Here is a 25,495-nt window from a genome sequence, read left to right on the forward strand (position 1 = left end):
TAATTAAATCCAGACAGAGAGACTCCAGAGAGGAATGGTTTTTAAATAACTATTAGGGAACACTTTATGTGAGGGTGGGGGAAGAAGAGATAACCTTTTCAATTGGCCAAAGAAGAGGACAAAGCCCAAAGCTGTGCAATTCATTATTCACTGTTAACTCAAGTCCTGAATTTTTAAGACACTTACCAATTCACCTACTCCCCAGTTATAACTAGTAATTGTTTCTGGGGGCAGCGTCTGTCACTTTGAAGCCTCTCAGACTGTCTGTATGCAGGTAATTCAGACTTGTGTTCTCAGCTCCCCTCATCTGGGGTTCAAGAAACTGCAGGCCACTTCATGCACAGAAATCAACTATGTGTGTCTATGTGACACCGCCCTCAATGAGGGTTATGTGGCGAAACTTCAGTGTGAACTAAGATATATATGGATACAGCTTGCAGCGCCAGACATTTCCACTATCGTTGCAGTTGGAAAGTAGAGGAGATGGGGGTGGGGTGAGGGGAGAGAGAACTGGAGGAAAGTAACTGCACCCTATTTAATAGCTGATGTCCATGGAAGTTAGTGGATTTCTACTGAGGAGTCAGCTGAGAAGAAGGAGAGGGGCTGACTCTGCAAGGGGGCATACTTATCTCTACTCTCATAATGACATTATAAGAATCAGCAGAGTAAGAAAGGTTTTACTATAGAAATCTCTCTTGTCTGCATGAGCCCAGCTGGCAGGTGTGTCTTCAGATGCTACTCATGAAGCCTGAGTAGCTCCAAATTGGGGATGCTTGCATTGTTTGTGCAAGTTAGGGTGACCATATGAAAAGGAGGACGGGGCTCCTGAATCAACAGTTGTATTGAAAAGGGAATTTCAGCAGGTGTCATTTGTATATTTATTTATTACATTTTTATACTGCCCAATAGCCAAAGATCTCTGGGTGGTTCACAAAAATTTAAACCATTAAGAACATAATAAAATATCCAACAATCTAAAAACCCAAATACAAAATACAATACATGGCAGATCCAGTTTTCATATCATGGTTGGTAAACAGAGATTACGGCACACTTTTCCTGGTTTGGATGGAACAGAAAACTGCAGATTAGAGAATTTACAGGGTGCTGCTTGGACAGTGCTGTTCCAGGCCAGGGGAACTGCACACTTTCTGGAGGCTCCAGAAGGCACACTTTGCCCTCCCTGCCGTGCCAATCATGGCCTCAAAGCCCCTCCCAAAACCTTGGATTAAGGGGGCCTTTAAGGCCCTGAACAGCGGCAGGGGGGAGGCAAAGCACACCCTCCGGGTCCTTTGGAAAGTGCGCAGTCCCCCACCAACACCAATGGAGAGAGGAAATACACGTTTTCCCCATCCTTGGCCATCTTTAATGCCGTGGGGGAAAGAAACAAATGGAAGATAAACAGTTTTGCCCTTGCTATGGAGAACCTGGTGAAATTTCCTCTTCATCACACCAGTTAAAGCTGCAGGGGCCCTGCACTCTTTTAAATCTGGTCACTCTAGTATAACTCCTGCACTTTAATTGTTGTGATGAAGAGGGAATTTCACCAGGTTCTCCATTTATACAAATGACACCTGCTGAAATTCCCTTTTCTATGCAACTGTTAAAGATATGGGAGCCTTGTCCTCCTTTTCATATGGTCAGTCTTTGAAAGTTCTAAAGTCTTACTCAAAGGCCCCCAAAAATGTACTCTCCAGTCACTTGGTCAAAAAATAAAAATATTTTATTTTAATTTTATAAAGCTCCCCTTTATCACCGGTAATAATGTTAAAGAATTTCCCTGAGGATTTAAAGAGTAGATTAAGTAAAGTTTTAATAGAGAAAAATAAAATGAAATTAAGGGAATGGTTAGGAGGGATGAATACAAGAGAGGAGATGGAAGAGATTCTAAGGGATAAAAAATTAACTTGGTTAAACTATTGGCAATTGGAACAATGGACTAAAAATTGGATAAGAGAAAATGGAGAGTGTAGAGAGTTGTTGAAGTTCGAGGAACTAATTGTCAAAAAAGAAATTGATAAGGGAGAAAACATAGTGACAAAAGGGTTAATGAGTGAAATATACAGAATATTGCTTGAGATAGGGTTGATGGATAGCTCAGGAAAATTGGTTTGGGAGACTGATTTGAAGGTACAAATAGGACAGCAGAGTTGGGAAGGACTATGGAAACAAAGAGTGTTGAGAAATATGTCAGTGAGAATAAAAGAGAATTATTATAAAATTATATGGAGGTGGTACCTAACCTGGGTTAGATTAAATAAGATAAATAAGCAGCACTCAGCAAACTGTTGGAGAGGTTGTGGGGGAAAAGGAACGTATTTACATATGTGGTGGGAATGTAAATATGTTCAAAAGTTGTGGAAGATGGTGTTTTCTGAGATTGAAGAAATTGTTGGAATGAAGATAGAAGAAACACCAAGAGTTGCATTACTCTCACTATATGAAGATTTAAAATGTAAAAAAGAAATTAAGGAATTAATAACAAATTTGCTGACTGCAGCAAGGTTAATTCTAGCTAGGAACTGGAAGATTCAAGGTGATTATTGTATTGAAGAATGGTATAAAGAAGTATGGGATATTGCTATTAATGATAAATTGACATGTAATATTAAACTGAGAAGAGGTATAGCAAAAACGAATGATTTTGAGGGAATTTGGAAACAGTTCCTAATATTTGTGTTTTCTAAGGGAAGTGGGAAACCACCAGCAGAAGAAACTATGAGATTTTGGAAACAGGAATGAGATCCCGAGGTGGGGGGTGCACTTTTATGTTAAGTATGATTATGTTAAATAGATTAAGCGAGAATATATGATATTAATGTTACTCAGCATTTTTGTATTATGTTGTTTTTCTTTTAATTGTATTGATGTATGTTTAAGTATTGGAAAATAAAAAATAAAATAAAAATAATAATAATAAAAAAATCTCTTCTGGATCCTCTCTGCACTCACTCTTGTCATGAGCATTTTAGGCATTCAGACATAATCCAGCAAAGACTCCACACATCACTTGAGCCTTGAAACTTTAGCCTCTCCACCTCTATTGTATCCCAGTAATAAATATATTTAGGCTCTTATGCAAGAACGGAGAAAGATCTATTGTTTGATAAGATAAAGGGTGGTGTCTCTGAGTAAACATGACCAAAAAAGGAACAGAAACAAGAATTCTGAAGAGACAATTCTCCAATTATCTGGGAGTCAAAATCCTCCCCTTACATCCCCCCCCCCCGCAAAGGATTTTTATATTCAAGTATGGTGCTTATTCTATTGGAAAACTAGACGGGATTTCCCGCCCCCATGAAATAAAGTTATAAACTATTTTCTACAGACCTGTCACTGGCTGGGATTTAGAGGTCTGCGCATGGTTTTACACACACATGCTAAGGCTTTTGAGGCCTTCTTTCCTACCACAGCCTGCCCTCACCAGGTATGTCCTGAAGGATGGGATGTGTTTTAGAGAAGTATTCAATGTGGTACAAGGGATGCAAATGAAAATCAAATAAATAATTATACTTATTGGGTTGGATCCAAATTTCGTTATATTAAGAGTGGACCCATTGAAATAAAGGGGATTTAAGTTAGTCATGAATAACACAAGTCCCGTTCATTTCAGTGACCTTGCTTGTTTAAAAAACGATGTGTTATTGTGCCTACAGCATGTGTGCCTGTTCCGCTTTACCACAAAACCTACAATCATCTCCTTCATAGGTTGTGCAACATGACATGTGAATCAGACTGCTGCGTTGTTTAGGGGATTAACAACCCAGTGTTTAACCCAACCGCAAACCATGCCCACTCATGCACGGCAACTCATCAGGCCTACCTGGAAGGCAAAGATGCCCTGTGGGCTGGATGGTCCCCATCCCTGCGCTGAGCATAAAGGTTTCACAACTCCTTCATCAAGATTTTAACCACAAGCATTACTTCCCCCTGCACCTCCTAGAGTCAAAAGTTGAACAAAGAGCCCCATAGCTTGCATTTGCAGTTACATCTATTTTATTTATCAATGGAAAGAAGTTCCTAAATGCATAAGAATAGCTAGAGAGATTATGTCATAGAAAATAAAACAATACATACTATATTTTTGCACCATCCACAATTTGGTCCAGCTTGAATACAATCTGCACATGATTTTGCGTTGGCTTTTATACAATTGTTCCCTCCTAGAAAAAAAAAAGTTTCATGGGTTAATCACTGTGACACATAAATAACTTAACTTAAAAGTAAATGTCTTCCTGGCCATCCTAAAGTATAATTCAAACTAATAACTGTATCAAGAATTACCATGTTATTATTATTAGTGCTGCTTAACAATCAATTACACAGATACTCAGAGAACAGAGGAAAGCACCATGTACATGGATGGTGCTATATAAATAAATAAATAAATAATAATAATAATAAAATCTGTGGCCTTATGCAGATCCCCTGCACCAATGCTGACTATCTTTCTTCTCTGCCTTATAATTAGCCCAGGAACTAAGGTTACTTCAAAAGTTACACATTTCCTACATAGACAACACTTCCATGTAAGAAAAACCATGACAACTGCATGTAAATCAGTCATGCATGATTCATTGCATATGCCATCTATTTCACTGCATGCACATGCGGTTGAAAATTGAAGCTGATCTCGACTTTCCACCATATTTACATACAGGGACATACAGCGTGAAACTGCATGTAGAGAAGTTGTGTGAGAGAGATCGTACCTCCATCCATTTCACTGTACATCTGCATGGTGGAAAGGCTTTGTGGTTTTTCTTGCTTGGAAGTTTAGGAAATGCATAGAATTTCAAACAAGTCCTACTCAATTAGATTGCGATTTCAAGTTGCTGTTACAGTTCAGTGCCCTCCAGATGGCCTGCATTTTGGTAAAGCGAGTACTGTTCAGAAGATACAGCTTATTCCCCTCTCCAAACATAACCCTTCCTCCTTTGCTCTCCTATTCATAAATCCTCTGTATAAACAGTGTTATTGTCATGAGTACAGGGACTATAACAATATAGGTAAACCACATGTATAAGTGAAGTACCTAATGTTCGTCTGGGAATCATCATTCAACACCAGCACAGAAACTCTGGATAGCTCCAGAATTCATGTCACCTGCATGGCAGAATAGAAATACAGCCTATACTCCCTAAAACTTGTACAAATTAAGATTTTGAAACATTTTCATTTACCTTGTTGGGCAAATCCACAGACTACAAGGCAGCTTAATAATCCAACCCAAATGAGAAATTTGAAATTTGCCTGGAAAATAAAATATAAATAATTAACTATAATGTCCGCATTCTCTCCCTTTTCCCTTATGCCCAAATCAACATGGGCTCATAAATGTAGTTTACACAATATTGTGAATAAACAGTTCTCTCAACTTCATTGTAAAAATCGTGTGATATTTTTACTATGTCTTTTAAATATGTTATTGTAAAAACTGATTGAACACTACATTAGCAAGGCACCAAAAAGCATTTTCTGCTTTCTTAAACTCTTCCAAAAGCAAAGTAAAGATAACAGAAATAGCAATAAGAAGTGGGGCATACCATAGCATAAGCACAAACATAGCATAACCACAATTTTTCCTTTCACTTTGTTTGCATGTTTATATATAGTTTTCCTTTTCATTTGGTTTATAGATCTTTAACATCTAATTGGGAAAAAGTATTGAATATAATTAGGAAATATCAGGGTTAATTTGATTTAAATCGCTCCTCTGAAGGACTCAATTTTAACGATTGAAACCACAATTTAAATCACTATATCACCCAATAGCCGATGCTCTCTGGGCAGTTCACAAAAATTAAAGCAATTAATTCTGAAATGTTTTCAGATTAATTTTCATTAAAAATGGGATGATAATTTGATCATTTTAATACTAAAGCAGAATTATTTATTTATTTTATTTATTTATTAAATTACATTTATATACCACCCCACAGCCGAAGCTCTCTGGGCGGTTTACACCATTTAAAAATAGTAAACATTAAAAGTATACAATTTAAAAACAAACAAACAAAAAACACACACACATAAAAACAGTATAAAAACAACAGTATCCATTTAAAAACAACAATTGTGGGGTCCATTAAAAACAAACTTAACGTTGTTAAATGCTGTTAAAATGCTGTTAAAAATGCCTGGGAGAAGAGAAAAGTCTTGACCTGGCGCCGAAAAGATAACAATGTTGGCGCCAGGCGAGCCTCATCGGGGAGATCATTCCACAGTCGGGGGGCAACCACTGAAAAGGCCCTCTCCCTTGTTGCCATCCTCCGAGCTTCCCTTGGAGTAGGCACTCGGAGGAGGACCTTAGATGTTGAGTGCAGTGTACGAGTAGGTTCATGTCGGGAGAGGCGTTCCATCAGGTATTGTGGTCCCAAGCCATGTAGGGCTTTATAGGTTAAGACCAGCACCTTGAATTGGGCTCGGAAACATATAGGCAGCCAATGCAAGCGGGCCAGAATCGGTGTTACATGCTCAAATCTCCCTGTTCCAGCTATCAATCTGGCCGCCGCATTTTGCACAAGCTGCAGCTTCTGGACCGTCTTCAAAGGCTGCCCCATGTAGAGGGCATTGCAGTAATCTAATTTGGAAGTTACCAGAGTATGGACAACTGAAGCTAGGTTATCCCTGTCCAGATAGGGGCGTAGCTGAGCCACCAACCGAAGTTGGTAGAAAGCACTCCGTGCCACCGAGGCCACCTGAGCCTCAAGTGACAAAGATGGTTCTAGGAGAACCCCCAAGCTACGAACGTGCTCCTTCAGGGGGAGTGCAACCCCATCCAGAACCGGTTGAACACCCCCCATCCGATCAGAGGAACCACCCACCAGCAGCATCTCAGTCTTGTCTGGATTGAGTCTCAGTTTATTAGCCCTCATCCAGTCCATTGTCGCAGCCAAGCACCGGTTCAGCACATCCACAGCCGCACCTGATGAGGATGAAAAGGAGCAGTAGAGCTGCTGTCGTCAGCGTCCTGATGACAGGGCACTCCAAAACTCCGGATGACCGCACCCAACGGTTTCATGTACATGTTAAACAGCATGGGGGACAAGACCGATCCCTGCGGAACTCCATACTGAAGAGTCCATGGGGCCGAGCAATGTTCCCCAAGCACCACCTTCTGGAGCCGTCCTGCTAAGTAGGAGCGGAACCACTGCAATGCAGTGCCCCCCACTCCCAGCTCAGCCAGACGTTCCAGAAGGATACCATGGTCGATGGTATCGAAAGCAGCTGGGAGATCAAGGAGAATCAACAGAGTCACACTCCCCCTGTCCTTCTCCCGACATAGGTCATCATACAGGGCGACCAAGGCTGTTTCTGTGCCAAAGCCGGGCCTGAAACCCGACTGAAATGGATCCAGATAATCAGTCTCATCCAAGAGTGTCTGGAGCTGGCCCACCACCACCCACTCAAGGACCTTGCCCAGGAATGGAACATTTGCTACCGGCCTGTAGTTACTAAGATTTTCTGGGTCCAAGGAAGTTTTCTTCAGGAGTGGTCTCACTACCGCCTCTTTCAGACGGTCTGGGACCACTCCCTCTCGTAGAGAGGCATTAATCACCTCCTTGGCCCAGCCGGCTGTTCCATCCCTACTAGCTTTTATTAGCCAAGAGGGGCAAGGATCCAGTACAGAGGTGGTTGCGCGGACCTGTCCAAGCACCTTGTCCACATCCTCGAGCTGTACCAACTGAAACTCATCCAAGATTACAGGACAAGACGGTACTCTGGACACCTCACTAGATTCACCTGCTATAACACTGGAGTCTAAGTCCTGGCGGATGCAAAAGATTTTATTCTGGAAGTGCCTAGCAAATTCATTACAGCGGGCCTCAGATGATTCTACCATGTCCTTGGGACCAGCATGCAATAGCCCCCGGACAACTCTAAAAAGCTCTGCTGGGCGGCAAATTGAAGATTTAATAGTGGCAGCAAAGTATTGTTTTTTTGCTGCCCTCAGTGCCCCTGAATATGCCTTACTATAGGCACTTACCAATATTTGATTGCATCCACCAGGAGTTCATCTCCACCTGCCCTCAAGCCTTCTCCTATTTTGTTTCATTGCTCTCAGCTCTGGGGTATACCACGGAGCCATACGAGCTCTACTCAGGAGAGGGCGCTCGGGAGCAATCCTGTCAACTGCCCGGGTCATTTCTGCATTCCACAGATCAACCAGGGTTTCGACAGGAGAGCCAGCCCTATCCAGCCCATAGAATGAACTTGTGAAGTCATTCAGGAGATGAACCAGCTCTAACTGGTCCTCTAAGGTCCTCCTCCGAGTGCCTCCTCCAAGGGAAGCTCGGAGGATGGCAACAAGGGAGAGGGCCTTTTCAGTGGTTGCCCCCCGACTGTGGAATGATCTCCCCGATGAGGCTCGCCTGGCGCCAACATTGTTATCTTTTCGGCGCCAGGTCAAGACTTTTCTCTTCTCCCAGGCATTTTTAACAGCATTTAACAACGTTAAGTTTGTTTTTAATGGACCCCAGAATTGTTGTTTTTAAATGGATGCTGTTGTTTTTATACTGTTTTTTATGTTTTTGATGGTTTTTAAATTTTGTATACTTTTAATGTTTACCATTTTAATTGTTGTAAACCGCCCAGAGAGCTTCGGCTGTGGGGCGGTATATAAATGTAATTAAATAAATAAATACATAAATAACTAGTCAATAAATCATGCCAACTTTTGTCACAATGTGCAGAATCAACACCACTACCAAACAGGTTTTTAAATTGTACTAATAAAGAAGTAAACTAACTAGAATAAACAAACAATAACATGAACAAAACACACAAATGGATTTTTGAATGGTTAACTATTTCAGATTTTAAATAAAAGTAAAGTTCTTTTAAAAAATTGGGCAGTTTCAACCACAGCAGGTACAAATATATATTATATATTCCCAAATGTGTTTTTTTAAGGCTTACTGCTGCCATGCTAGGTATTTCCCTTGTGCAGTGGAGAATACATGCAGCAGACGCTTCCTCAGGAGTCCGTACTGCATGAATATGTTCTGCTCACTTTGCATTTATGTCAAGACTCCTCCTCCTCCTCATTCAGACGTACTCCAGCTCCCCAAATTCTCTATTCATTGAGCTTCTCTGGGCATGTCTACACCTAAGAGTGTAGAGGAGGCGGAGGATCTTGTGATATGCTGATCGCGAGATCCTCCCCCTGGATTCACATGCGGCATGCGACATCCAGGGAGGAAGCAAGGATGTTGTGGCCGCCTTTTCTTTTGGAAGTAGTGGGGCCAGTCGCACAAGAACGAGGCCCTGCTCCAACGAAAAAGTAAGGGAAAAAACTCTCTCCCCCTCCCCAAAATCATCCCCCAACCTTCCTCCCTGCCATCCCAGGGGTGGCAAAATTGCTGCCACCCCCTCCCCTGATGGGCATGGAGCCACGCCACATGGTTCTGTGCCTGTTTCTAGTGCTGAGCTTACTCACAAGTAACAGGCACCCGTCAGGACGGGTGCCCACACCTCCTGCGGTCTCGGAATGGTCCCGGGACTGTGGGCAAAATTGGGATAACTGAGCAGCCACTTGCCCCGTAAAAATGGAGGGGTCATCCCTGTTTCCCCCGGGATCCCCTGTGCATTGTGTGGACGCACAGGGACAACCTAGGGATAACCCCTGGATAAAAGTCTCGTGTAGACATGCATCCATATTATTTAAATAAAAACCCCCACAGATTTAAATAAAACCATTGATTTTTATCAACCCTGCAAGCCACTCTCAGAACTCCTCCTCACCCCACATTTGCAATACAAGGAAATCACCAGAACTTCATCTTATGGACGCTGTACAGATAACAAGGAAATAAGTGAGGTACTCTGAACATTCAAAAGCACTATATAATTGAAAAGTATCAACAGGCATACTGCTTTCCTTAGGCTGCCGAGGCTGGACTCACAAGCTGTAACTGGTAGGAGCAGTTGCTAGGTTGGGATATTCGTGTTTTTTTAGGAGGTGGGTTTGGAAAAGAAGAAGATAAAAGTACTAGGACACATTAATGACACTTTGCCTATGAATAAAAAGGGCCTTGCTGTCATATGTACATGGCGAATAGAGAATAATCTACCCTCTGATGACCTACAAGGGCTTCTCATCAGTTTTGCATATATCACTGCCAAAGAAATATTTCAAATACAGAAGCCCCATCAGCAAATGTTTAGGGACCATCAAATTCATTGGTGACAGCCATGTGTGAGAAAAGACACAAGGGAGAATTGTTGTATGCTGGCATTTTGTAGACACAGTGACAAGGCCAAGTGAACCTCTGAATCATGCCTTTTCCTTAATTCACCAAGTACTATGGGGCATGTCTACACCTAAGGGTGTAGAGGGAGGGAGGATGGAGGATCGTGGACTTACCTGCTTCCACGATCCTCCCCCAGCATCTTGATGACCTGGAAGGAAAGAGGGACGTTGCGGCCACTTTTTTTTTTAAAACAGGGGAGACGGAACACAATTGTGCTTCACTGCAAAAGTTTTTTAAAAACACCCCCCCCCCCCAAACCCGCTCACCCCATGGGCCTTCCCATACAGTCCATGCCCATTTTCAGAGCCCCGTTAGAAAGGAAGAGGCAGGAGCGGCGGCCGCACTGCCTGTGGTCCACGGGATGCTCCCGGGACCGTGGTAAACATCCGGTTTTCCACAGTTCCTGATATCCCATGGAAAGCTCGTGGCTGTCCCCACTTGCCCCTGGGATTCCCTGTACGTCATATGGACGCACAGGGACCCACACGAGACCAGCCCAGATTTAATGGCTGGTGTAGACATGCCCATGATCCATTAATTTAATTTAACTTAAATTAGTTAAATGTTGAATAATTACGTGATGTATGAACCAACCCTTACTTTTCAAAAGCTTGGATGCTATTAATTCTTTTTCTACAAATCAAAACATCTAACCAACAGAAGAATTTTTCGTTCAGCAGCAGATGTTAATATTACAACACCACTACCATTTTCTCATCAATTCAGGTCATTTTGGTAAGTTAAGAAATCTTAACTTATTGCTATTTCCATGAATTCCCCCCTCTCCCCCCCCAAAAAAAACGTTATTGCAACTTAGCAGAAATTTCTTATTCTCTTATACTTCAAGACACCATAGACGCTTTCATTCCAAACCTCCTTCTAGAAGAGGTTATTCAGCTGTGTGCAATTTTCAAGACCATATTTAGCTACATAAAACCAATTTTGTTTACAATATAGCTTATTGTATATATTACACACTGCACTGTTTCTAGAGCATACCTTAGACTTCACAAAGGCTGGACAAACTTCTTTTTTTTTAAAAAAAAAAATCCAAACTATTGCCACATTAGAAAGAAAGTTAATTACATTCCTATTGATGAAAAGAAAAAGACTAAGAATTATGTACCTTCTTTATTCTTACGAATTAAACCTAGAAACATTTATCTGATTATTCCTGTGACAGGCAAAGTCAATCACAGACAGAAAAGAACCATACAATTTAAGCCATATAATGACAGGCTATCACTGGGAATTTTCCCCAATCACCACAGCCAACACAGAGCAGGTCTTACAGAAGCCAAGGTATCTGGGATTTGCTTAAAGCTTTTGCGGGGTGGGGTGTTTACCCTAAGAGAAGCATATTAACTACATACTCAACTTGAAACAAAAAGGAAAAGTTTACCCAAATATACATAGTATAGTTTCTTCTCTCTCTGTTTCAAAAAATGCCGCAGAGTTTGCCATTTCTGTGATCTTGTTCAGGAAACATGCTAAGCCATGGTGGTGAGGCATTTTGAGCTAAACATTTTGGCTTAGTGTGTCGTGTGAACCATGACTTAGCGTGCTGTGTGAACCATTCCTAACCATGGTGGCTACATAACCACAGTTTAAACATGCTCACTAACCATTTGCTGCAAAAGGCTTAGCGGCCTAACCATGGCTTAGCGTGTTGTCCGAACAGGCCCTGTGTGATACACATGGACCACGTAGAAGAAAATACTGTTGCTAGGCAGTCTTGTTGGAGCTCTGCATATGAAAAATTCCCACCCATAATAAAATGGAAGAAATAATGAAAACACACTTTTTTCATTGAAAAGTATTAATAGGGTTCATGAGTATGGGGGGAGGGTTACATCAAAAGACCCTTGGTCCATTGTCTCTATAACAAAAAAGTTACCTGCTTCAGTGGTCTCAGATATAAAGGGTGTGAGACGTATTTTATTATTTACAGGGCATTTACGTTCACTCATGCATATGACTAAGGGTAAAGAAGCATCTCAGGCCATTAAGAGGCTCAGGATGCGGTCTCTTTTTGGCTCTAAGCAACCTGCTAGTTTCTCTCTTTCTCTCTCACACTCTCTGGGCCTTTCTATACCTAAGGATTATCCCAGGCAAATGGACGGATCGTCCATGCCTGCTCCCAGGATCCCATGTGTGTCATCTGGATGCACAGGGACAATCCTGGGATATAGGCATGGTGTAAACATGCCATCTCTTTTTCCTTTTTACCATTTTGTCCTTGTCTCTCTCTACTTTGCTGCTCCTTATCTCCTGACTGGTGAGTCTGTCTTTCTCTCACCCCATTCATATATTATTCTCTACCTCTGCTCTCAGCATTCCCTGTTTGGGGTAGGGTCATGTCTCAGTGGTAGAGCACATGCTTTGCATGCACAAGGTCCCAAGTTCAATCCCTGGTACCTCCAGGTAGGGCTGGAAAAATTCTTGCCTAAAAGTCTGGAGAGCTGGTGCCAGTCAGTGCCAACAATACTTGGTAGCTGGTCTGGCTCATTATAAGGCAGGCTCCTAAGGTGGTGAACTAAAGAGTTCAAGAAGCTTCCTATGTTTCTCTTCCCCGCTCCAAACTTCCATCTTCAAAATATCTTCCTTTCTTCCTCTATCTGGTTGTAACTTCTAGGAACTTGCCTCCGTCTCCTCTGCTGCCCCTCCCTAATGGGTCCAAAGAGTTTTAAAGTCCCACCAGGCTCAATTAACCCTTCCCTTCCCCAGTGTCGCTCCAGAGCAACTTGGACTGTAGCTAGACCTAAGGTTTATCCCAGGATCATCCTGGGTTCGTCCCTGCCTGAGCGCTGGATGCCCTGTGTGGCCCTTAGATGAACAGGTTTGACCACAGGACAATCCTGGGATAAACCTTAGGTCTAGCTACGGCCTTAGTCCATCCAGCTTTTAGGTTTGGCAGTGGATTTTCAATGGGTGTCGCTTACTCCTTCCGCTGCTTCCAGGATCTGTTGCCATCATGAGATCTTTGTTCTTCACCCCTCCGTGCCTCTCAGGTTAATCATGGAAGCAAATGTGTGAAATAGGAGTGTGAGGTTTAGGAATGGGAAGCAGTCAGGTGAAGGCTATGTGTAATCTGCAATTCTGTGCAAGAACAGAAATCCATAGAATGTATTTGTACAATTTTGTTGTGCTTTACTGTTTGAGACTAACTCTTGAATTTATTTATAGCACTTTAAAAAAATACCACTATTCAACCCTAAAGGGGTCCCAAAAACAGCTCACATAAAAAGACAAAGCAATAAATTATTCTACATATAATAATTCAGCTTCCTAAGAATTATAGCTTTTATTAAAATAGGCCAACAAACCAATGCAAGTAAGTTTCTAGCCCTTATGACTAAGAAAATATGCGTCACCATCTGTGTTTCCAAAATTACAGCAGCCACCAAAGTTTCTCAATAATATTCCCAGTGAGCTTTCAGTGCTTCTTACGCCTCCTCATGACAAATAGGGGCACAGTTTAAGAGGAACCACGAAAAGTGTCTTAGCATACATTTTTTTGTTTTTCTATTAGATCTAAGACAGGTTTACATAAAACCATTTGTTACTGTTCTGTGTTGTCTGACATCATATAGATGCCAGACAGCTTCGGCTATTGGGCGGTATAAAACTGCAATAAATAAATAAATATAGCTCAATAGCAATAACATTTGATAACAACAGAGAGCTTTGGCTATTGGGGGGGGTATAAAAATGTAATACATTCCCAATATTGCAATAACATCTGCTTAAACTAACTTTCTGCCTCTAGCAATTTATATATTAGAAATTATACTCCAACCTTTATACACTGCACCTGATTGGAGAAGACTGTTTTGCGGTAATAGCCAAACTGCCTACCTTTACAAATCAAGTCAGTTATATGCACAGGCAACTTTCATCCAAATATGTAAAAATATTTGGTAAAATAAAAAATGAGGAAAAACGCCTCTCACCTCACCTTCTTCCTTACATATAGCAGAATCAACAAAGAAATCACATCTAAGTTTACAAAAGGTGGGGTGAGTTTTGAAAGGAGAAAAAAGAGCCACCAAGTTAAACATTATAATAGTTATCAGAGCAAAATAAGGTAACCAACAGAAATTTATTCCATGCCACCAATTTTAATGGCCATGAGCATGCTTCGGGATCAATTCTCACATTACAGTCCATATGAAATGCTGGATCCAATTAAGGTTAGCTCATAGAGTTCCATCACACTATCAATTCATACCAAGAAATGCAACGCAGGACACATATGCAGATAAAGGTTGGTTCAATTCTCAATGGATCCCAGGGACAAAGGACAAAGCCAGTGAGATGCTGTCTGTATTAAAAGCAACAACAATCAGATAGCAGATTATTTGAAATACCTCTGCCTGAGACAGTGAAGAGCCACTATCCAGTTGGTTAGACAGTATTGGGCAGGGTGGACTAGCTGCCTGAGCTGGTATAAGGCAGCTTCCTATGACCCCAACAATACAGACACCTCCTGCCCCCAAACACTACCAGCCATTATGAAGGCATTGCACCAGTTGTTCATTACTGGTCTGATTTTAAATACCTACTAAGTAACTTCAAGCAAAAACAGAAATAGAAAAAAATGCTGGATAAAAGGAATCCTTGTGCAAATGCCACCCTAATTGCGGGTATTGAGCTATCTTGAAAATCTACCATAGGTATTGGGCAGTACGGAAATGAAATGAAATGCAACGAAATGAAACAAACAAACAATACAGCCTTATTGAATTAACAAGAGATTTTAGTCTTTTGTAAGAACTGCACTTCAGGAAACAAAAATGCCAGCTTTGAAATGACTAGTATTAAGTTTGTACAGGTTTATATATTCCACGGTGAAAGAGGTCACATAAGACAATATATCTGAATACTCTATAGAACTGCAAAAAGAGCATCTAAGAAGATGGCTTATGTTCATATAAAAGCCAGTGGAGCCTGGTGGCTTTGAAGTCAGTGGGGCAGTGACTTCACTCTGTGGCCGTTTCTACACCTGCCTTTTCTCCCAGGATCTTTCCTGGATCTTTCCTGTGCATCCAAATGCCATACAGGGGATCCCAGGAGCAGGCAGGGACGATCCCTCCATTTTCCTGGGATAAGCCTTAGGTGTAAAAGGCTCTGTGTTTCAGTCAGAACTCTAAAGGAGTCAGCCAAGGTGCGCCACAGTTCTGGCTGAAACATGGAGTGGATTCTCTGCCCCACTGACATTGGAGCTACCAGCCTCCACTGATAACAACTAAGAATATATGTAAGTCTAGTTCTATTGATAAGGAACACTTCCTCAGTCACACTTTCAACTTGATACATAATAATATAATCCAGCAACTAAAACACTTGCCTACAAGGAGGCATTTTAAACCTGATCACATACACTTGACAGTTAATCAACAGATTTCAGAAATGTTTTACGGTAGAGGTGTAAAATACTAATACGCATATCAGAAACATGAACAAGTCAATCAGTTAGATAACAGAACTCTCTCTAAACCAGTAGATCAGTGCAAGAATGTCACAAAGGTCTGGTCCCCAAAAGACACATACCAAAGTTCAGACACAGAAGATATTATTTTAGCGTTCATAAAAACGCAATGAGCCCTGTAACAAAATGTTGCAGTGATAACTGTTTCTGTTCAGGATTCAAGCCAAGCCTTCCATTCTATCCCACTCAACAGTATAAGTCAACATTCTGTATCCAGAATGGTTTGTGTGATGTGTGTTTTAATCCCACCAATTTTGGGGGTGTTTGTGTATTTCTGCAAACTTTGAGATTACCTCTAGCTTGCTTTATACCTTTGGTTCCCTTTTGGCTACATAAGGACTGGCCCTCAGAGAATAAGTTCACTGTTAGTATATAGGACTATTATTTTCAATTCCTTGTCTGCTAATTAGCACCTTTCACTGGCTTCATTCACATGATCAAATGAATTTCATGCACCCGTCACTTCACTCCTCCTTTGCGTGAGTAGAGGAACAAGCCAGGAAGGCACAGAGAACCATAGCTTCCTGTTAGATCTGAACTGGGAAACCATAATTAATGGCCTCTAAACAAGCCAGAATTAAAAACAATAGTTTAAGGTTGACTTTCATTTCTTGCCTTGGCTTAATCATAGATTCCTGGACATAAGCTATAGTTAACCTCCTAGGTTGTTTCCCTGCTCACAGGAATGGAAGAAAAAAAATTGCATGCAGGTGCATCAAGCTCATTGATACCTTGACTTAAGATGAGATTTGATTGTTCTAACTTGGCCATTACCTTAAAATTCAAAATAGTTGGCCCAGGTTCAGATTTAACAGGAAACTATGGTTTCCTCCTACATGAACAAGCCATGGTGAGCCTTGGCCTCATACTTTTCCCCCTTCCCCCCTCCTCTGGCCTTATCTATACCAAGCAAGATATTGCACCATGAAAGCGGTATATAAAAGGCAGGAGCCACACTACTGCTTTATAGCGGTATTGAAGTGAAGTGACAACTGTTGGAGCCCATTGATGCATACCATATACCGCTTTCATAGCACTATATCCTGCTTGGTGTGGCTGCTGCCTTTTATATATTGCTTTCATAGTGCAATATCCTGCTTGGTTTAAATTAGGCCTTACAGAACATGAAACAATGGAAAGCATCCATCTGTGTTTTTAAACAAAGCACAGTTTTGTTATGTCCAAACCTAGGGAATTTAGGGCAGTATCCAATGGGGTGCTTATGCCCCTGCTGATTATTTTGTACTCCAACCATTCCTTTCTACAACCTACACCCTCCACTTACAGAATGGAGCTTTAGCACTTTTGAGAGCAAGTAAAAATGAGGGAAATAAGGGAGCTTTGCTGACCTGTCCCAATCCAGAAATGAGCATTTCCACTCATTTCAGGGCTTTCTCTAGGAAATCTCTGCGGGTCCTGCTTGCACAACAGAATCAGTGGGACCAACTGCTTATGGAAAGGAATCGGTTGGATGCAAAAAACAACAACCCACCAGGGGTGTCGGCACCCCATTGGATACTGCTCTGAGTTTGTTTTAACTCTAGTTAGTGAACAAGACAAGATATGAAACTACATTTTGATCCCAGTTTGTTCTCACTAATGAGTTTAAACAAAGTGCAGTTCCAAGTACTGGTGTTGCAGGGATCTGTAGCTAATTGGAAGCTCTTGCTTTTAATCTCTTATCTGCTGGGAGAAAAAAGCAGCAGGGAAGTGCATGAGCCCAAGGCTTGCCACTGCTTATTCACATAGCAGGAAACAATGGTTTCCTGTTACATCTGAATCGGGCCTTTTAACTTAATGTTTTTAAAAGATCTCCAGTTATTGCTGACTGTTCAAGTTTAAAAGAGAGCTTCGGCTATTGGGTGGTATAAAAATGAAATAAATAAAATAAATAAATAAAAACCTTCTTGATAAGTAATTATTTGCAGTCTTAGAAAAGAAGTGCTTAATCATTTCCTTGGGATACATTTTTGTGACACATGAATGAGTCATCTGTTTTATCATTGTTTGGGAGAATGCTTATGGCTTGGTGGTTATGGTAGGAAGCTTCTTTGTTGTTTAGAAGGTTTCAGGTATTTCTGAACCTACATCTTTTACTCTCACTTTAGAACAGTCAACCTACTCACTCTTCTTAGATATTTCATCTGCAATCCAAACTACATGCACAGAAAGTTTCAGTGCCAAGCTGCGTAAGCCATAACTCCCCTTTTCAAGCCATTCTACAATTGATTAGAGGAAACACCAACAGACTCACACAGCACTGCCTCCCTGGATTCCAACCATTATCACCAGATTGAGCCAGTTCAGGTGATTGTATACGCATGGAACCTCATTGCTTCTCCCTTTGCACAAGCCACAATTTAATCAGGAAGCATCTAATCTAAAGCCTGCTCCCGAGATATCCTGTGTGTCATTTCCATGAACAGGGATGACCCCAGGACGATCCCGGGATAAACCTTAGGTCTAGCTAAGGCCTTAGTTTCCCATTTTTATCTGAACCAGAAAACTATGGTTACCATCTTTAGCTATTAAGTTAACTTAGGGCACAATCCTTTGCATGTTTAGACAGAAATATGTCTTACAACTTCCAGCATCCTTCCAGCCAGCCAACTGGGCTGGGGCATGCTGGGAATTGTAGGACTTTTTTCTTTCTAAACATACATAAGAGCACACCCTTAAATACCTAATCCTGGTTAGCTGCAAGTGATCCTGGTTTGATGCTAAACCCTGTTTGATGCTCTGTGACTGGGATGTTTGCGAAGATGTAAGAACAAGGAACACTGGCTTGTTTCTCCCCTGATAAGTCAGAGTCGAAATCAACTCTGGCTTGTCAAGGGAGAGGCAAACCAGAGTTCCTCATTCACATATTGTGGCAAACTATCAGACACTGTGCACCAGCATATGTTCACACTAATTCAGATTTGTTAAAAAAAACCTGGGCTATTGTGACCAGGCTATAATTTGATATCCCGGGTTATGAACTTGGTAAAAATAATTTAAACATAGTTTCCCATGTCGTTCTGTTAATTAAAGGCTTTCTGTTTTAATTGCAGCTTATGGAGAAGTGAAGTGGTTGCGTGCATGGGCAAAAGGCTTATGTTTACCTGGGATTAGTAAACTTAGATATGATCAACCAAATGCAGCATTAATGTTACTTTACTAAAATTGTTCTTGTATAAAATCTTATTTCATGCAGTTTACACCTGATTTTAATTTTTGTGAACTGCCCAGAGAGCTCCGGCTATTGGGCGGTATAGAAATGTAATAAATAAATAAATAAATAAATAAATGTGGGATTTTTATTACATGTCAGTATAATATAATGTACAACATACTGTCTAGAAGTGGAATTACAAGCAAGTCCTTGACACAGATCTCACTTTAGCTATCAACTCACAAAGCAATCCTAGGCAAGCCAGTATCACCCTGCCTTAGGTCTTCACTGGCAATGCTAGAATAGATTAACTTCTTAAACTGTGGACACCCCACACCCCAGTGAAGTCACAAGCAAAATACCGCAATTATTTTAATAAAATAGGGTTGCTTTCAGTTGGAAGGCTCCTAGAGGAAACAATCAAAAGACATTATGTAGCTATTCTGTCTTGTCTTTCTTAACAGATTTTCTGAGAAAATATTAACTGTTGTGAACCATGCAGAGAACTTTGGCAGTAGAGAAATGCAATAAATAAATAAATAAATAAAATATGGATGAATTGGTGGGAAAACTCAGGAAGGTTACAAGATGATGTTGCCACCTGGATCTCACATAAAGTTCCATCGTTCAGGCAGGCCAATGGCACCATAAAAGCTTTGTCTGGAATCACCCCTGGATTGTCCTCCATTTATATGCCTCTTGGCATGTGTTTAAAAGAAACCATAATACTCCTCTCTATCGTTCAACACAGGGCACTGAGAAACTTGTAGAAGTGTGGTGGACAAGGCCAAATTAAATCAAACTCCTTTAAATGTATTCTGGTTTTTCTGTGATATTTGAAACAAGGGTGAGATTTCTGTATAAGTAGATTACTTGTTGTGACCTTATCAGAAGAGTTATGCTAGTCTGATAATAAGGCTGTCATACAAGAGGGCAATCTACAGGTCCTATTCTTTTTCTCTTACATGGTTTTCTCTTACACGAGTTTCACACTCCAGTTTTCCTGGCAGCAAATATGGATTTGGTACAGGCCAGGAAAATGTGGGGGCATTCAGTCATAATGCCAAACCAGGTTTTAGCATTATAGGACTGGGCAGGCATTAGTCTACTGAGAAACTTGTAGAAGTGTGGTGGACAAGGCCAAATTAAAATCAAACTATAAATCAATCTGCCATAGATATTCATTGCATTGTGTTTAACCTAGTTTTAAGATTAAATTGTATGTAAGCCTTTCAATGATTAATTGAATTTAAAAATCATATATTAAATTCAAGTGGATAAGAGTTAATGTGACTTTGCTGAAGTTCATTCATATGAAGAGTGCCCACATGATTTGAATCTACAATGATTTCTTCTCATACTGATGTCATCATTCCTAAAATAATACATTATCTGAACAGGACTCCTGAATTTTAGAGGTCATAAACTAAAATAGGTTGTCTATAAAAGCTAATGCCATAATAAATCAATCTTTAAGCTGTCACAGACCTCTGTCTATACTACTCATAAGATATGTAGCATGATTTTAGGAGTATAATGGCTCAATCCTATGTACATTTAGACAGAAGAAAGTCCTACAACTCCCAGGATACCTCTGAGACTTGTAGGATTTTTTTTTTTGTCTAAACATGCACAGAATTACACCCTAAATAGCTTAATAGTACCCAGAGAACTAAATAAAATGGGTATCACACCTTCTCCAGCCTTCCTCAAATAAAACACATATGGGACAAATGCAACACCAAATCATTAACATTACAAGAACGAAGAAGTACATGCTTTGAGTTTCTGCACATCCTCTTCCTCTTTCTTCACACAGTTAGAAACATCTCATCATGGGGTAGTAGCAAGCCATAGTTTGATGTTCCATCTAAACGTGCCAAACTATGGTTTACGCAAACCAAAGGATCAATTCCTGGTCTGCAATCAAGTGTTACTAGCAAGATAGAGTTTTCTCCAGATTTGGACTGAGCAATTAAAGCAGGATCAGAAGTTTTTAATTATCAGATATGAGAGAGGAGGAAGCATGCAACCCCAAGACTAATGCCTGCCCAGTCCTATAATGCTAAAACCTGGTTTGGCATTATGACTGAATGCCCCCACATTTTCCTGGCCTGTACCAAATCCATATTTGCTGCCAGGAAGACTGGAGTGTGAAACTCATGTAAGAGAAAACCATGTAAGAGAAAAAGAATAGGACCTGTAGATTGCCCTCTTGTATGACAGCCTTATTATCAGACTAGCATAACTCTTCTGATAAGGTCACAACAAGTAATCTACTTATACAGAAATCTCACCCTTGTTTCAAATATAACAGAAAAACCAGAACACATTTATAGGAGAGTAGAACTATTTTGTAACCTCAAGAAAATCCTTTTCTCATAAAAATTCATATTACTGAAATATTAAGAACATAACCTTCAAGCTATCGAGGATCAGCATGTATGTTTCCTCAAAATAATTATATTCAGGTCCATTCCTGTTATTTCCTGTTTTGCGTCTCTTTTATAAAGACCCCGTAAAATTATTCTCCACATAATTGCTTCCTATACACACAAGTTTTGTCCCTCTAGCACTTAAGATTTTCCACTCTCTCAAGTCCACTTTATTGACAGAGTAATCCTACTATGGGTGCATGGAGAACCAAAGGTAGATCCATCATAGCTAAAGCTCTACTGTGCTCACGCCAACAGTGTAGAAAGGAGGAAGGAGCGGTGTTTTGGGCCATTTTTCTTCTCTTCCACATCCCCTCCCATTGATTCCAATGTGAAAAAATCTACCTGAAGGCTGATGTAGATTTGCGGTCAATTTGAGGGTATGCCAGAAGGAATGGGAAGTCTTTGAATCTGGAGATCCAAGGCATCTCTGATCCTCCCGACATGCCCACTGAATGACCTGCTTTTGCTTCTACTAACCATGGATCGCTGACACAAGTGAAGGACAGATGTTTCTAAGGAAAATGGGAGAGGGTTTCTGAGGTTGGATGTCCCCTTGAAGAATAGACCTCTCTCTTCACCTTCCGAGATGGAGATCTAAAATACCCTATGGGCCCTGGGACACCCACAGCATTGCAGCCTTAGAGAAGCTTAGAACCTACCACTCAGAGTAACAATGGTTTTTAGTTTATCAAGGGAGCAGATGCTTTAAAGTATAATTAAAACAACAGTAAAACAATCTGAAGGAGATTATCTATGAGAGAAGCCCAAGATCACCCACTGAGCTTCATGGTTCAGTTAAGAGTGCAGGACACGGAGTAATGGGCTCAAGGTACAGGAAGCCAGATTCCAGCTGGACAACAGGGAAAACTTTCTGACTGTAAGAACAGTACGATAATGGAACCAATTACCTAGGGAGATCGTGCGCTCTGCTACACTAAAAGCATTCAAGAGGCAACTGGACAGCCATCTGTCAGGAATGCTTTAAGGTGGATTCCTGCATTGAGCAGGGGGTTGGACGCGATGGCCTTATAGGCCCCTTCTAACTCTACTATTCTATGATTCTATGAGATCTGAACTGATAAAAAAAAAAGGATGGCAGTGTAGATGGTATCATTTTTGTGTATAAAAGGACAATCGTTCTAAATTCCAGCACAATTCACATTTGGTCTTCCTGACAAATGAGGTGCCACTAAAGAAGCTTCCAACAGTTAATGTTATAAGAACATAAGAGGAGCCATGCCGGATCAGACCAAGGGACAATCTAGTCCAGCACTCTTTTCACAGTGGCCAACCAGCTCTCAACCAGGGACCCACAAGCAGGACATGGTGCAACAGCACCCTCCCACCCATGTTCCCCAGCAACTGGCGAATACAGGCTTACTGGCTCTGATACTGGAGGTAGTACATGTTTTGCTGCTCTTTTGGTTTTTATTTAAACTTCGTTTTTATGCTTTTATGATCGTTGTTGGTTTTAGTAAGTGCCAGCTCTCTTGGAAGCCCAAGAGCCAAAAGGTGGGATACAAGAGCTTGGAATGAATAAATGTTTACTTCAAAATAAATAAGAATTCTATAGTGCTTACTTCACAGTCACTGTGCCGAGAACTGCAAAATTAATTCATTTAACCGACAATGGAAATTATTAACATAGTGACATTGCAATTGTGGTGTAGCAGTTAAAGGGGCAGGCTTGGGTGGGTAAAAACCCTGCTCAGCCTTCAAACTCCTATATCTACGTCACATGGGAGTTGTGTGGTTAACACATCTTTGAGCTCCTTACTCAAGGTAATGTAAAAGGTATAAGAGGGAAAGGAAACCACACAGAAAATTATTCATAGTGAAAATGTTACTTAAAATATTACTCAGACATCAGTGATGGTGGTAGAGGAGGGAAGGAAGAGAGAAACAGTAGAAAGTCCCTATAAGGGCACGTTAAAGTACTGGCCTGGATATACTACTGCACACTGCAATTAATTACATCGGACTCAAAAACATGCATGTGAATAAGGACAAATGAGAAACTGTTACTACAGAAGACATTGTGGCAGTGAAATCCAGTTATCACTTCCCCAGGAAATTAAAAAGTACACACATATTTCAGGGCTTCAGCTGCAAGTAAACTTACTCAGAAATAAGCTAAACTGAACTCACTGAAACTTACTTCCAGATAAGTATGCACAGGATTGGGTCACAACAGCTGCACATTTACTTGTAAATAAACTCTGTGAAAATTAATGGAAGCAGCTTCCAAGATTAGGATCAGGATGCTAGGCTGCAATCCTAAACAAACATGCAGGGACTTTGTATGCATGTTTACTCAGAAGTATGGCTGTGTTAAATGGAGCGTGCTCCCAGGTAAATGTAAATAGGACTGCAGCCTCAGTCTGAAGGGCCACCAAAGTTCATAAACCATACTTGGAAGATAGACTATACAAGCAAGACCCTACTTGAACGGTCCTAAGTTCTTTTGGGAAACGAGAGGACTAGCATTTCCTGCCCCTTGTCTCCTATGGTGGGAAATTCCTTTTTTTCCTCTTTCAGCGAGGTCACCATATGATTAACAAGGATGGGTGGGAGAGAATGGAAGAAAGGAAGTCTCCTAGGCCAGATGTACACTAAGCAGGATATAACACTTTGAAAACATTTTGAAGACTGTGGCCATAGCTAGACCTAAGGTTTATCCCTGGATCGTCCAGGGGTTAAACCTGTTTATCTAGGTGATACACAGGGGATCCAGTGCTCAGGCAGGGGCGAACCCTGGATGATCCCAGGATAAACCTTAGGTGTAGCTGTGGCCTGTATAAGGGAGTGTGTCCTGGGCCTCAACTGTTGTCAATACCATATAAACAGTTTTAAAGCAATAGTATAGATCCTGCCAGGGTCTTATGCAAAAAAGGCTCTTGTTCACGTTCTCTCTCTCTCTCTCTCTCTCTCTCTCTCTCTCTCTCTCTCTCTCACACACACACACACACTCTCTCACATACAGAGAGATTTGCAGCACCTTTAAAGGCTAACAAAGCTTTGCACAGGATTCTTGGTTGTGTCTGCTGCAACAGGCCTGCCCCAGTGGAATGTGTTATTTCAAGGGTGAAAGTGTGGGGGGGAGGGTTTTCATTAACTTCTTCCAACAAAAGTGAGATTTCTCCACGCGGGCAACTTCCACCACCACCCCCGCCTCCCCCTCCGCGCCCTTAATGGGAGGCACGCCTTTGATTTAGGGCTTCTGAAAAAGGCCACTCAGCGCTCCTTCCGCCCTACCCACAGCGGAGAGAGTGTGGGACGGGACAAGAGGGCAGCAGCGACCCCTTTCCTTCCACTCCAGACCCCTCCCCCCAACTCTCCTTTTAACACACACATTCCACAAAACAGGGAGAAAGACTGAAACAAAAGGTGGTGCTGGGAGTGACACTCTGGCAAACAACACACATACTCCAGGATTAGCCTGGTGCCCGTTTCTCTCTCAGCGCGAAGCCCAAATGTCACTCGGTCTCGTCTCTCGGTCCTTCTCCGCCCCCCTCCCCTCACGCCCCCCCCCCCCCGCCTACCTCTGCCATGGCCGCGGCTCTGTCCTGATGCCCTCCCGCCGGGCTCTGAGGAGAAGTTGGTGGCGGGGCGAAAGCCCGCTTCTTTCTCTCTTCCCCCCACTGGCTCGCTCTCTTGTCAGCCCCTTTTCTCTGGCGAGGTTCCGGCCGCAACGAAGCCCCGACTTGGCCGCCTCAGGGCGATGTCCCGGCGGTGCTGAGGCGACTCCTTTCCCCTCCCTCAGCTCCTTTCCACGGCCGCTCCTTCCACCGTATGGTGGGGATGGCCGGGCCCTGAAAGCGCCGCGCCGCCGCTGCTCCCTCTGCGCCTCCGGAAACGCATTCCTCCCTGCTGCCGTCAGGCTGGGCGGAGCATGGAGGGCGCGGAGCTGGGCCCGCAGGCTTGTCTGGCGTCTGAGTAAAGCGGGGGTTTCCCTCCCCGCGCTGGAGCGCGGCAGCCGAAGAGCTTCAGGGAGCCGTCGAGCCTTTTGCCTTGAACTCCGTCCGCATTAGGGAAACAAGGCCTCACACGCGCGCTCTCGTTGTTAGCGCTGCGAAGGATCGTCCCCTGCCCATGTCGCTTAGCCAATCTGTTCATAATTCGCATTTTTACTCGGAAGTAAGTCACACTGGGTTCA

General features: G+C 41.9%; 1 protein-coding gene across 2 annotated transcripts in view; it reads right to left on the minus strand.

Moving 5' to 3' along the window:
* ITGB1 (integrin subunit beta 1) overlaps window positions 1-25,179 on the minus strand; it is a 51,922-nt gene extending 26,743 nt beyond the window's left edge. Inside the window, exons 1-3 of one of the 2 annotated variants that reach the window (XM_063125496.1) lie at window positions 24,882-25,179; window positions 5,184-5,253; window positions 4,078-4,163 (exon numbers count right to left, since the gene is read on the minus strand). In XM_063125496.1, coding sequence (XP_062981566.1) covers window positions 4,078-4,163; window positions 5,184-5,253; window positions 24,882-24,890 — 165 coding nt within the window. In that variant the 5' untranslated portion in view covers window positions 24,891-25,179. The remainder of the gene's footprint in view (window positions 1-4,077; window positions 4,164-5,183; window positions 5,254-24,881) is intronic. The other variant, XM_063125504.1, reaches the window with a different exon arrangement.
* Between the last annotated feature and the right edge of the window lie 316 nt (window positions 25,180-25,495).

This window comes from Elgaria multicarinata, chromosome 1 (assembly GCF_023053635.1).
Source record: "Elgaria multicarinata webbii isolate HBS135686 ecotype San Diego chromosome 1, rElgMul1.1.pri, whole genome shotgun sequence".
NCBI classification, from domain to species: domain Eukaryota; kingdom Metazoa; phylum Chordata; class Lepidosauria; order Squamata; family Anguidae; genus Elgaria; species Elgaria multicarinata.